Here is a 14,293-nt window from a genome sequence, read left to right as displayed (position 1 = left end):
CATTGACTCCAGCCAAGGCCCTTTAGAAACTTTCCAGGAGGGAACATTTGCCTTCTCATTACTCTGCCATGCTGCAATTCTGACCTTTAAACTCCCAGGTCTTTCATTTTTAATCAAAACCAATTGGAAATAAAGGGGTCGGGGGGGGCAGACTGCAAATGTCAGTCCAATAAAGGAAACAAAATCTTCCTTTCTCCTATAACACACACACTGCTCCTGCTGCTGAATTTCACAAACTGGCATTTAGCCCCAGAGAGCGCAGGCTTTGCAGTCCCAAATGCCCCGGGTCTCCTTTGGGACGCTGGATAAGAGCCTTGCAGGGGGGTCAGCCAGTTGCCATGAGGCACGTGCCTATGGCTTCCCGCTCATTCCCACCGCTGCGAACTGTGCCCTGTCTTCCAGAGGTGCAGGCCCCCCCTCCTGAGCCTGAGATGAACGACTCCAGTGCGGAGGGAGAGACTCCATTGCCAGCCCATGCCCAGATAGCAAAGGATGTGATGGAGAGATGTATCCACTTACTGTCTGACAAGAGTCTGCGGGTGCGGCTGAAGGTTAGCACAGTGCATGCACTACACCATACCGACAGGGAGCACCAAAGGGCCCAGCCTTGCAGAGGCTCAGGGTTCCCATTTTGGGGACTGTTTCCCTGGGGCTGGGGGGGGAGTGGGGGGGAATCACAGGATGTACCAGACGTGCCGCTAGGAGGAGGCCAGTCCCACCTTGACATCTCACCGCTGCCAGGGCAGAGGCTCCAAGTGCTGGCAAGCCTTAGCCTAGATAAAAAGAGAGGGAAAGAGGAGGCTGCCTTGCGCCAAGGAGACTGAATTCAGCCTCTCAAACCGCTTAGTGTCAGGCATCAGAGCTTGATAGCTTGTCCCGTGACAGGTAGAGCCCACCCATTCCTGCCCCCGTGGCTTTCCTCCCCAGCTCCCCACCTCCCGTTCAGGGAGAGGCAGAGGTGGATCCCATTGCTTTAGACTCTTCCATCCTCTGCTCTCCAGAGAGGCAGGGGGGACTGTAGCAGCCTGTCAGAGCTGTGCCTTCTCCTTGTGCAGGTCCTGGACGTGCTGGAGTTCTGCGTGATTGTGCTGCATCTTCATGAAAACCATCTGCTTCCCTTGGCTCATCGCGCCTGGCCGGCTCTCGTCACCCGGCTGATTAACGACGACCCGCTGGCAGTGCTCAGAGCTTTCAAGGTACGACGATGAATCCTGGCCAATGGCCTTCAAGCCAGAGCAGAGAGAGCAAGCCACAGAGCTGGCACCCTGCCACGTGCAGAATGCTCACTGTACAGAATGAATTTTAAACACACGGTGCAGAGCAAAGGTGCTTCCCTGCACAGTGTAGGTTTGTATCTGCAGGTACACTCTTCGTGCCCTTTGCCCATGAATGAGATACTGATGCCCTCCTAATGGGGAAGAGCATTATGAATGATTATTTATTGGGTACAGTGTGTTGGGCTGGGCAGGAATGGAAAGGAAGACCCATCCTTTTACAGCCTAAGGGGCTGACTGTCAGAGGCACGGTATACTCTCGTGCGAGCTGTGGGTTCTGGCACCCCTGGGGGATCACCTCCGGAGACAAGAGGCCCTACTCCTGGAGGGGAGGGGTTTCCTTGTGGCTGAGGCATTTGGGAGGTGGTTTTGCAGTTGCTCTTAACGCAAATGCTCAGGTTAATAAAAAGGTTAAAAACTGTTCCCACCCGCATCAGTCCGGCAGTGCACTCTGCCGCGTTCCAGCAGCACCCTGCTCCCAGGAAGCCAGGCAATAAAACATCCATTTATGAGGATACCCGCAAGGTCACCAGCTCCCCAGGCTGACTTACCTTCTTTTCCATCCAGGCTGAGGAGGAGTATGAAGCCTTTGCAGTGACAAAGCCTCCACAATACCAACAGCCAGCACCCTAGAATTTCAGAGCTGCCCTATGATAAACTCCCCGGGTGTGCCTGGGTAAAGGAAGAGACAAATCGCTGGACAGAACAGATTTCCTTTTCAGCTATTCAAGGGATGCTTATAAGCAGCAGGGAGGGTTTTTTAAAAAATATATGAAAAATCCTTTGAAAGTGTCCTTTTAAATTATAGAAGATAGAAAATGCTGCAGTGAGGCATAACTGGACCATGCCCAATGCAGGACCCCAGTTCTACAAGCTGAGCCCAGGCTGAGGACCCCAGCACAGATACGTTTTCCACCCCACTCTCTAGGGATGAGTTAGCATAAGTTACGTCATCTTCCTGTTCGTAACTCACAAACTCGTCCGTTCACTGCCTGTGTGCAGTTGGCCTTGGCTCTCCTTTGCTTGCTGGCAGTGCGGACTGTTTTTGTGATGATGGCAGTTTGGCGTCTTTTATCTGATCTCCGAGGTCCTGGCAGTTTTGAATTAAGCCTCACGACCCACTTGTGTGCTAAGGCAGCGATCACCTAACTGCAGATGAGGAAACTGAGGGATGGAGAAGGTTACGTGACTTGCCCAAAGTAACAGGGACTCCAGGGGTGGGACCCGGCTCTCCCAGCCCCACGTTTGAAGCACAAATCCCTCCTTTCTCCCCGCTCGGTTCTGCGCTGGGAATACAGCCAGCAGGTTGCTGTAATAACGACAGGCCGCGATCCAGGGATGAACTCCCCTTTCCCCTGCTCGCTGAGGGTGTTGCTGAGTTGTGCGTTCCCACTCTGCCCCTGCGCACCGCTGAGCTCCCCTCCCAGTAACCACGGACTCAGTGGGGTTTCTTTGCTAGGTGCTATGTACCCTGGCCGAGAAGTGTGGCGATTTCCTGAGGCAACGATTCTCCAAAGACGTCCTGCCCAAGCTGGCCGGTTCCCTTGTCACCCAGGCTCCGGTCAGTGCCAGAGCCGGACCCGTATACAGCCATACTCTTGCCTTCAAGTTACAGCTGGCCGTGCTGCAGGGGCTGGGTTCACTGTGTGAGAAACTGGACTTGGGTGAGTACCAGGGAAGGACGAGGTCAGCTGTCAGATCTCTGCCCAGCCTTGCCCTCCTGTCTCTGATCTTTGTCCCTCTCTCAGCAGGCCTCATCCGTCACTCTTCACAGCGGCTAGGAAAGCCCATGCTCTGTCCCTGTCACGTGGGATTAATTTTCTGCCCATTCTCCAGCCTTACTCCAGCTCCGCCTATTCCAGCCATGTCTCGGCATTCACCTCTCCCCATCAGAGCCCAACATGGAGGGGCTGGTGCCCTCGACTCCCTGGGAGACAAAGGGGTGAGGAGGGCTCCTAGGACCTGGTTCGGGATCTGACTGCTGGCCCTTCTCCCCCCTTGTCAGCCTGTCTGTCTCTGACCTGGCAAGAAGGTGTCACAAGGGGATTAGAACCCCAGAGCCCTGGCAGCCAGGTCTGGGGCCAAGCCATGCTGCTCTCTGAACTAACCAAAATGAAGACCTGGAATCCAGACATCCTTCCCAAACTCGACGAGCCGGTCTCTTTTGGGACGACTCCACGGATAACCCGTCTATTCTGGCAGATTTCTGCAGCAGGCGGCAGTACACTGGGCGTCCCCGGCCTTGTGGGGGAGGAGAGGCGAGTTTGCAGGGCTGAGAGCTCCTTTCCTGTCTTGACGTTTTCCTCGCTATAGAGCAGGCCTCTCTAGGGGATGGGTAGGAAGAGCTCTGGCTTAGACTGCGAGAGGTGCAGAAGCCTCGAATCCCATTAACCAGTGTCAGTTATCTCCTGCTGTTCCTTTCTGTCCCATTTCTGCAGGCGAGAGTGACCTGAATAAAGTAGCAGATGCCTGTCTGATTTACCTCAGTGCCAAACAACCCGTGAAACTGCAAGAGGCCGCCCGGAGGTAACGCTACACACACACAGGGTGTATTCTGAATGAGGGGAGGGAGTTAGGTGTCCCCTTCTCTTCTCCCCCTGCCCAGCGTATTCACACTGAAGCCTGCAGAGGAGGGAGTCCATGAGAGGTACCTTCTACCACTGGTGAAATATGAGTCACCACCCAAAGGTGGAAGCGGAAGAACCAGCCCATCTGCAGTGTGGAGTTTATTTTCTAAGTTTCTCTCCACTTGCAGGGAGGAGAATGTGCCTCATTTGCTTTACCCCAGCTCTGCACAGGGCTCTTAGCAGGCTGGGGGTCTGGATTTATACATTAGAATGTACTTTGTGGAGTTGCTGCTTGTTTACCTGACTTCTCTTACTGGAGGGCTGCACTTTTCCTTGCTTTTGTCGGCCAATCTGCACACGCCAGGGGCTCCTTGCATCCCTCCATTCCCCCACAAGCTCCCTCCCCATCTTCAGGGGCTCCTGGCAACCCCCCCCTCCGCCACCCCTGTGAGCTGCCTAGTGGCTCTGGTGCACATATACTAACATCTACAAAGTGTTCACAGAAGTTATACTTCAGGATAGACCAGATCCTGCCCTCCGGCGAGTCGCAAGCTTGTTGCTGCAGTGAAAAATCACTGCTGCTCTATTGTGCCACCTGGAGAGCAGACAAAAGATCTCAGGCAATGAGATCTGCCCAGCTGCAGAATACACAGGGTGAATAAGAACAGGGGCTCATTTTTCTGCCAGAGGAAAGGGGCAGAGGCTTCCCTCTCCCTGTGGAACTAGCCCCTCCCTCCCTCCCCAGTGTGAGCCTGGGTCTCACCCAACAGGCAGAAAGCAGCCGGCATTGTGAGTTTATAGGGCAGAATATTCTTAAAAGGGAAAAAACTAGCAGGCACCTTTCCCCTGAGCACAGGGCACAGCATGAAAAGCTTTTGTGCAGTTGGCCAGCATCTCTGCCAGAGAGGGAAGCTGTGCAGATTTAAGCTCTCTCAGAAACTGCAGCCTTCCCCTCTTAATCTGTACTGGTGGGCTGGGGGATGGGGGGTTATTTTTACCTTGGTGGCTGTTGTCCTTTTCAGCAGGCTCCAGTCCCTGTCTCCAATGGATTTGTCATCTGTGGGCCAAATCCCCCGAGTTAGCGGGAGCCCCTTTCCTCTCTGTAAGCTGTGCTGGGGCAGAAAGCTTAACTCCAGGTTTCAGCAGTACGTTTGGCGCTTTAATCGTTCCCGGAGCACCTTAAAGCGCTGTGGAATAAAACAGGGATATGTTGAATTAGGGACCTAAGTTGTGATCAGGTCCTTAGAGCCTGCTGTATGGCATGCACAGAGGAGAGCGGAATTAAGGGCACACGTAGCCTGACTTGACGGTTGGCCACGTAGCCTTTGTGTTCCCCTCATACTGCCATTTTAGTTTTCTTTTGAAGATAAAGGTACTCAGGAGCGGGCACTATCTGGACTGCCCCCCCTCCCCCGGGAGCTCCAGTCATTCCCTACGCTTTTATTGAACAAGGCAAGGCCTGCAGCAGAAGGCCAGCTCCCTGAGCGCACACCTAGCTCTGGTGGCCAGCTGGAGGTTAGTGTCATGCCCGGGCATGTGAAGATTTGATCTGTGCACATCTCAGCCCTTGAAGGTTTCATGGGTCTCGTTCAATGCACAAACCTTGGCAGGCTTTTTATAAGACAATGTAGTTCAGTCCTGTGTAGCACTGCCTCCCTTGCCTTGGGACGCGGGGTTCACAGTTAACTGTATCACTAGCATTAGAAACCATTAGGCATGCATGATGCACTGTTTTCAAAGGGACATAACCTGGGTAACTCAAAACCAGTTTCCCCCAGAACAATGGGAGGCACTGTTCCCTCGCTAAAAAGGCTCAGCTAGACTTCAGCTTCCTGTCACCAGACGTTTCAGCACTAGAGCTCTTTTAAAATTAAAAAATGGATATATCTATATATCTATATCTATAAAGTAACGGGGAAAGTATTTTCCCTTATTCCCTAGTGATTTATGACCTGCCAAGACCGAGGGTCAGATTTATAGTATCACAGGGTTACAAGGGACTGCAGGAGTCATGGGGCAATCAGGTGCAACGCCTCTGACATGCTGCATGCCAGCTGGGAGTGCGAACACCCACCCAAGAGAAGAGCGCAGGCGTCGGTGGGGTGGGAGAGGGAAGGGTTAGGTGGAGCCGTGGCCAAGCTGCAGCAGCTGCACAAAGCAAGTGCAGGACGATCCATCTGGAACATCACCCTGCCATAGGGAGGCTGTTTGATCCTGTGGTGGGAGCCGGTAGTTGAACTAGTGGGATAAAGTGAGTTTGGGGACTGCGTTTTCGCACAGTGCCTAGCAGGCAGAAATGGCATCTGGCAAAAAGTGAGTCGCAGCACGGCTGAGGGGGGGGATAGGGGGCAGCCAACAGTGTGACAAGGTGGCTGTCAGCTGGTGACTATGCCCAGGCTGGGGTTATTGTCCCTGTAATAGCCATGCGGAAGGGTGGGGGAAGCTGCATGGCTCTGGATCCACCTTGGCCTGCTACCACTGTGGGTAAAGCGGCAGGTCGCCTTCCCCTGTTCCTTCTCCGGTAGGGCCCTGGTGGCAGGGCAGGGCAGGGCTCTTTTTAATTGGACATTCAACAGAGGCAAGCAAGGAGCCACAGTCGTCCTCCGCTTTGCCAGCCTTGATCACCTTGGCCCTGGTGCTTGGCAGGGCTAAGCTCATCACATAGGGAAAGGCAAGCCAGCGGAATAGCCCAGCTCTGCTCTGCACCAACATGATAAATTGTTCAGTGCCACTGGAACAAGCAGAAGCTATTTTTGGACCTTTTAGCTCCCCAAGTTGATTACTGAGCAGTAAAGCCCCTCCCTCGCCTGGGTTTGAGGGCTGTAGTTTATTGGACACGTATTGACAGCTGTCAGTCGCAGGCTGGGCTGAAGTGCACTAAAACAGCCACCTGCGCCAAGCACAATTCAATAAAATCACATTTAAGTTTACAAAAAATCCAACCCCCTGGATTAACCCCAGGATTCTTTGCCATGGAAACAGAGGCCGTTTCTAAGCAACCTAAGAGTAAGTTTTAAAATGTAAAAGTCAAGTTGTTATTTAAGCTGCACAGCACTCCAGGTTATCAGGAGATAATCACTGGCCTTGGGCCATTATGGGCACACAGGGAGCTGAGTGCCTCCAGTCCTCTGGGAACCAGATAACCGTCTTGAGAGTTGCTCTCTCTGGAGCTGCTGATTGGGAAGTGGGGAGGAGAGTGGGACGTCTTTGTTGTGAACATAAGAGGTAAGACGTGTGTGCGCGCGGGGCGGAAAAGCTGACACTGGCTGGGTAATATTCCAGACAGCGGCTTCTGTGCTAGTCCCTGTTACCTGCTGTATTACTGATCCGTCCTGTCAGCACAGGCCATGTATAACGGGGCTGTTTAGATACAGCTTCAGCCCATCGTTAAGCTAAGGGTGAGGCCCAATGGACCCCGCAGCGCACTCCAGGGATTTGTGGACTCTAGTCACTGATGGGCCTGGCTAAGACAGCGCGTAGAGAGGAGAGAGAGCACTGAATCCCATCAGAGAGCAGAAACTGCTCAAGTGTCTGCCCTAGCAAACCTGCTGCATCCTTACAATCTAACTTCTGGCTGTGTGATTCGTCCAGAAAGCTAGTGCCAGATTCTGCCCTTGCCCTAGTGTAAATCAGGAGCAATTTAGTTTGGTGCAACCCCACTGGCTTAAACTAAAGCTGGGGTGACTGAGATCAGCACCAGGTGGCCAGGATCTGGCTGTCCCCAATGTGTTTTCCCAGAGCACCATGCACTGGTGCCGACGCAGTCGGTCCCAGACCATCCACGGTTTGGAAGTCAAGGTCATGTTGCATTCTAGAAGTACCACGCTGGGAGCGGTGAGGGGTGTGCAGTGTAGGTAATACAGACGTTATGTCTTTTGGAGCCCTAGATGGGTTATAAGTTAATGATGCAGATTGATTCTTTGGTTGTTTGTAGGGTAACGGGGGGTTACCCAGCAACAGGAGGATTACTTTGAAGTCTTCCTAGCATCTCCAGCTTATTCCTACACTTGTTCTAAGTACCCAGGAAACCCCTACCCCTTCAGAGCACAGGAGGTGTCAGAAAATGGAGCTTTTCCCAAGCACTTCTGTCTAAATTAATTGCATAGGAAGTGCGCTGACTTCAGGCATAAAAGCCCAGGCAGGGGACATTTCTGATAGACGTGGGGCTCGTGTTTGTGTGAATCACTTAGCAGAGGATCTTTGGTTTGCATTTCAGATGAGAGGAACAGTGTCTACTGCTTCACAATGAAACAGAAACCTACTTACCTCTCTCTGTGCTTTCTCACAATTTCATTCTCCATTCCAATTATCACAGATAGTGCTCTCCTCCCACACAACCCAGCTTCTTTGCACCTTCCCACAGCGAGGTGGAAATGATGAATTTGGGCATGCCAGTCTTTTCCTTGGCTATATCGTAAATACACGATGCTCCCCCTGCAAAACAACTATGTTAAATCCAGCTCAGGCTAGGAAGGTTTTAAGCTGTGTTTATTTTTTATTTAATATTTATCTAGTGCAGGGATGGGCAAACTTTTTGGCCCGAGGGCCACATTGGGGTTGCAAAACTGTATGGAGGATCAGGTAGGGAAGGCTGTGCCTCCCCAAACAGCCTGTTCCCTATCCCCTATCCGCCCCCTCCCACTTCCCGCCCACTGACTGCCCCCCTCAGAGCCCCCGACCCATCCAATCCCCCCTGCTCCTTGTCACCTGACCACCCCCTCGCGGGACCCCCCCTGCCCCTAACCACCCCCCTGGGACCCCACCCCCTATCCAACCTCCCTGCTCCCAGTCCCCTGACTGCCCCGACCCCTATCCAGACCCCTGCCCCTGAAAGGTCCCCCGGGACTCCCACGCCTATCCAACCCCCCCATTTTCCCATCCCCTGACTCCTATCCACACCCCCATCCCCTGACAGGCCCCCCGGGACTCCCACACTTATCCAACCCCTCCCTCCAGAACCTCCCCCCCCTCCCCCCCCCCCCCCCCCCGCTCCCTGTCCCCTGACTGCCCCCTGGGATCCCCCACCCCTTATCCAACCCCCCAGCCCTCTTACCATGCCACTCAGAGCAGCATGTCTGGCAGCCGCGCCGCCCTGGCCGGAGCCAGACACACTGCCGTGCCACCCAGAGCGCTGCCCGTGTGGCTGCGGGGGAGGGGCCAGGGGCTAGCCTCCCCGGTCGGGAGATCAAGGGCTGGGCAGGACGGTCCCACGGGCCGGATGTGGCCTGCGGGCCGTAGTTTACCCACCTCTGCTCTAGTGTGTGCACAGGGTGTTTCACAGAAAGCAAAGATCAGAGTCCCTAAAGAGCTTATGATCAAAGGCCCTGATCCTGCAGTCAGATCCTCACGGGAGGAGGGGTCCATGTCTGCAGCTCTCATTACACGATCAGGGCATAAGGGCTGAGGCCAGGTTTTTAGGTATTGGAGGGGCCTAAAGAAGCATGTAGTCACCTAGTGTGATTTTCAGAAGTGTCTCACTCCCTTTGGTTTCAATGGGAATTGGGCACAGAGGCTCTTTGGAAAATCCCCATTAGGTGTCTCTCTGCCTCTTTAGGCACTAAAACCTTGGTCTGAATCCTGCCAGAGGCTGGGCACCCTCAACTGCCATGGACTCTCCGAGGAATAGATCATGCTTAGCCCCTCGCAGGAGGAGGGCCTTAGACAGTGCTGCCAACATGGCATGTCAATTCCCGTTTCCTTTAGCCTAACCTGTGGCCCAGGTATGGAGATTAGTGCCAATTAAACCCAATCTGCCTGCCATGCGTCAAAATCCTGACAAACCAAGTCAAACCCAAGGTGATTGACAGCAGGAGAATTAACAGAAGAAATAAATAAATACAAGGACTCATGCAAATGAACCCTTAGCCTCTTCACGCCCCAGCAGCTCCTGCTCTCCCCCAAGGTCACGCTCAGCGTCTCCTTCCCATGTCAGAGGCTCTGACATTGAACCCACAAGAAATTCTCATGCAAGGTTCCCACACCAAACTTAACTCCCCCGCCCGCCTCCCCTTTCATATTCAAATTCAAGATGGACGCCAGGCACACAGCAGCAAGAGCCATACAAAAAATTGCCACTTTTCTGTAACATGAAATTCGTTACCGTTTTCTGCCCCATGAAATGTGGGAGGTAGCTGGAAAAATTCAGAGGCAGCCAGCAAGGTCTCTGCCTTGGGGAAGAATGGTCGTAGCAACCAGTGTTCAGCTCCTGGAACCACTGCCCAGCCTAGCCGTCAGACCTGGCCTCGGGCAGGCCTTGCAGCTCTCCCTTCCCAAGCAGCCATCTTGTCACCTTGCTCCTAAGCACCTGTGCCAGGGGAGGGGGCAGCTGAGCTGGGGTTAACCCCTTGCTCTCCGGGGACCAGGTAGTACCTTTGCACCTTATCTCACATGCGCTCTTTAAACTGATGTTTAGTTGTTGGTAGAGACCAGGTCCAGGACGTACCAAAGACATAAGCCATGTCCAGGATTCTAGAGTCAACTCAGCAGCGTTTGTGCCCCATCTGGGTGGGCTTATTTCTAACGTCTCTCTCCAGCAGCAGCAAGAAATTAGCACATTTCCTCTTGGAAACTCAAAGTGCTGTTTGGCTTAATCCACGTGTCCTCTGTGTTCCCATGTGCCACTTGTATCAGCTCAGCAACCTCCCTCCACTGGGGCCTGCTCACACCAGGCTGGGATTGGTCTGCCCACTGGGCCAGGTGCTCAGCTGGTGTAAATTCTCATCGCTCCATTGACTTCAATTCACAGCAGCTGAGTTAGCACCTCCCCTTGTCATGCTGGGAGCTCTCTGGCCCCGAGACCGATTAGTCACCGACCGCTTGTTCGTTAATATCGTTTTGCTGGGAATAGCGACTAGGTTTCCCGCCACTTGCCCATAACCGTGAAACTGTTGAACTCTGTTTCTGTCGGGCTTAGCAGCCATCTGACGGCCCCGGTTATTGCTGAGCCTGTCACCTGCCCTGGTGGGGGAAGATCAGACAGCCCTCCTCTGACTCTGCTTTCCTTTCTTCCCACGTCCCCCCGAAGCGTTTTCCTCCATTTGATGTGTGTGGACCCTGACGCCACCTGGCTCCTGCTGAACGAGATCTGCTGCCCTCTCCCGTATGAGCCCCCCCACCCCAGCCTCCAGCCGGTGAAGCTAGGCGGGATGGGGAGGCAACGGACCGAATTCACCGACAACGTGCTGGACCTGCTGGGTGAGCTGCAGCGACGGGAGACAGCAGCGTTTCAAGCCGGGCCCCGAGAGGCACCTGAGCCGCAACCCCCCTCGCTGACCGAGGCACTGGGATAGCGGCCGGGGGAAGCGAGAAACGGCTGGTGTAAATGCAATGCTGTCTAGGAACGTCCCATCGCCTCAGACTGAATCGCTGCGGAGGAAGATGAGAGCTGCTCCAGGACTGAGACCCGGCTCCCCGAGGGCAGAGTTGACAAAGCCATTTGAGGGCGAGTTAGGTATAGCACACGCCGGGCCTGCACTCCCCTGCACACACGTGGGGCCAAAGGGACACGTGCATCTCAGGCTCTTTTGTGGCTAAAGAAGGAGATTGTCAGGACGCTCCCATCCCTATTATCAAAACGCTGGGCTGCTGCCTGGGGTCCCTGGCAGAATGCCCCTGCCAGTGCTGCCCCAAGCCAGAGAATGCAACTGCTTCCCTCCCCTATCTCCCCCCACCGTACACGCACATCCCCTTCTTCACTGATTATAAATGATGGCCTGAAAACTTGAACTGAAATTTCTCCCCTCGCTGACCGGAACTTCTCCAATATGGCAGATACTCTCTTCGGGGTTAGAACTCTGTCTCTAGCAGTGCTTCGTATTAAAGAAACAATGTAAATAAAATCATGTTTCAAAGGAAATCCCTCACCTGCGCTTCTGATAAGAGCTGAGATGATCAAACCAGCAGAGATTTTCCTAAAGTCCCTTTTAGCAGCATTGGGGTAGTTTATATTTTGCAGTTCACTCACTTTGGGCAATAAAACAAGACTGGCAGGTTTTACTTCCCAGGTCTCTTCCTAGATTTTTCAGGGCAGAAGGGACCATTCTGATCATTCTGTCCTGTGGTTTTCAACCTGTGGTCTGTGGAACCCTGGGGGTCCACAGACTAGGTCTAAGATTTCCAAAGGGGTTCACGTCTCCAGTCGAAATTTTTTATGGGTCCACAAATGTAAGAAGGTTGAAAACCACTGATCTAATCTGACCTGCATCGCAGGCCAGAGAACATCACCCAGTCATTTCTGCATCAAGCCCATAACTTGTGGTTGAGCTAGAGCAGATGTGTTAGAAAAGTATCCAGTCTCGACGTAAAGATGGCAAGTGTTTAAGGATCCCCCACAGCCCTAGGTGAGTTGTTCTGATGGTTAATCCCCCTGCCCTTTAAAACACGGGGGGATATTTTTAGTCTGAATTTGTCTAGCATCAGCTTCCAGCCCTTGAATGTTGCTAGGCCTTTTTCTGCTAAATAGCCGTCGCCGAGTAGCAGACTCTTCCCCAAGTAGGCTACGTGTAGACTGTGATCAAGTCACTATTTAGCCTTCCCTTGGATAAACTAAAGTGAGCATCTTAAGGCGCTCACCATAAGGCCTGTTTTCAGACCTCAAATCATTCTTGTAATTCTTTTGTGCATCCCTTTAAATATTTCAGCATCCTAAGCCTATGGGTCCTGGGTAGGCTCTTTGTAGTTCAAGTATAGCATAGGGGTGCTCACTGTTTTATGGCACCTGGAAGTGCTGTTTGTGCACCGAGGGTTGTACCATTTCTGCAACGCATCACCAAGTGTTGTTTTGTTTGCTTGCACGGGTATTGCCTGTAGGCAGCAGCTAGACTGCAGAAATGATTCTTAATCAGAAAGACTGAGGCCTTTCAAAGGAAAAAATTGAACATTACTGATGACACAAACTGCATCACAGCTGACACTGAGCATTCAGAAACAGCATGCAGATTCCCTGCAAGCACTGTACTACATCCCACATTCTGTTACCGTGAGAGGAGGAGATGGAGGAGAGAAGTAAGATTCAGAGAGGCAAAAACCGGTGTAGTTTAAGCAGGGAAAGGAACGTGGCTAAGGCCTTGTTATGTTTCCCCTTGGGCCTACACTACTGCACTAGCCCAGCGATGCCGTGTTTAGGTTCACAGCATTGCAGGCAGACATTAAAATAAGAGGAAAGACCTGTTGCGTTAATAAAAACCTGAACAAAACCTTTTGGATTCATGTTGGGTTTTGTACACTATTTTTTCTTAAACCTAAATTTGGCAGCTAGACTAATGAGTGGCAATTAACCCAGTGATATGGCTGAATACCACTCACAGCCTAGTTTGAACCTCATTGTTTTGCTGATGATGTTGCTTGGGGTCTGGCTTCAACCATCAAACTACACCCAGCATTAACTGATTTTTCTGCACCATTAATTCGTTAGGAAATAAAATGCTATAAAATATTTGTGCCTTTTATTTCTTTTCTTTTTTTATCCACGTCCCAGCCCTTGGTTTTGTTCAATGTCTCAAGGACAGTCTACTGCCTTTTTGTATATCCAGCCACTTAGAATTCCTACCCGCTGTTTCTGTTCTAAATAGGTCACATTCTGAAGCTATGCAACTTGACCGTGTTGTAGGTTACATTCAGGTAGTGACATCTCAGAGCTTACTCTAAATCCCATATTGAGGTGTTGGGCGCTGTTGGCCCTACCCCTTTGCATGTGTTAGACTGGGGCCGTGAGGACTGATTCTCCACTGCTTTGCAGCTTGTGCAGTAACTTACCGCCTGTGCAAAGGGGCTGGAAACACACGTGAATTCAACACTCACTCGCTCTAGAGGTAGCAGCAGCACTGGTGGTGGCTACACGACATAAACGGCACCACAAGGGGCAAGGACTCGTTTCCTCCGACAAGTCCATAGGCCAGATTGGTGCGCACGTCTAAAACAGAAAAGACAAGTTTAAGCGCAGAAGTGACTGACTGACTGTACATACAGTTCTCTTGATTAGCAACCTATCTCCTGCCTACCCACCCCCATTCCCTGCGCCCGCCACAAAGCATCCGCAGCATGTCTTTTAATCTTCCCAGTGCCACTCAGCTGTCACGTGCCAGGCTGTCCGGGGCAGAGCGTAGGGTGAAGAGGGGGGTGTCTGAGCGCTCCCTGTGGACAGAGTGGGTACACAGCTCTCACCAGGACCCAGCGCCCAAGCTGCTCACTTGGAAACCAGAAACAACAAACCAGCAATTGGGAGAGGAGGGAATGAGGCCTGGCCAGGCACAGCGTGGGGGATGCTGGGCAGCTGCAGCCTGACTTTTTGTTCTGTGTTTGTACAGCTCCTAGCACAGTGGGGTCCTGGCCCATGACGGTCTCCTAGGCGCTGTGATAATTCAAATAATTCCCTTGCACACTGCTAGGGACTTCATTCCAGCAGAGAGAGAGAGTGTGTGTGTGTGTGGAATGGCCCACGAGACTTGTTCGCAC

General features: G+C 52.6%; 1 protein-coding gene across 1 annotated transcript; it reads left to right on the top strand.

Moving 5' to 3' along the window:
* Positions 1–338: 338 nt before the first annotated feature.
* Positions 339–13,274, top strand: TTI1 (TELO2 interacting protein 1). The gene is made up of 5 exons (XM_026652851.2): positions 339–551; positions 1,056–1,196; positions 2,734–2,938; positions 3,713–3,800; positions 10,866–13,274. The coding sequence occupies exons 1-5, from the start codon at positions 339–341 to the stop codon at positions 11,128–11,130; spliced, it is 912 nt and encodes a 303-aa protein (XP_026508636.2). The 3' UTR covers positions 11,131–13,274.
* The last annotated feature ends 1,019 nt before the right edge of the window (positions 13,275–14,293 follow it).

Source organism: Terrapene carolina, unplaced genomic scaffold, assembly GCF_002925995.2.
Source record: "Terrapene carolina triunguis isolate 2854851 unplaced genomic scaffold, T_m_triunguis-2.0 Scaffold130, whole genome shotgun sequence".
Taxonomy (NCBI): domain Eukaryota; kingdom Metazoa; phylum Chordata; order Testudines; family Emydidae; genus Terrapene; species Terrapene triunguis.
Note: the sequence above shows the minus strand (reverse complement) of the source record. Positions and strands in the feature narration are given on the sequence as shown.

Coding starts and splice junctions, on each gene's coding strand:
- TTI1 (XM_026652851.2), top strand. CDS start 339: ATGAGGCACGTGCCTATGGCTTCCCGCTCATTCCCACCGCTGCGAACT. Junction 552..1,055: donor GTCTGCGGGTGCGGCTGAAG/GTTAGCACAGTG, acceptor CTCCTTGTGCAG/GTCCTGGACGTGCTGGAGTT. Junction 1,197..2,733: donor CAGTGCTCAGAGCTTTCAAG/GTACGACGATGA, acceptor TTTCTTTGCTAG/GTGCTATGTACCCTGGCCGA.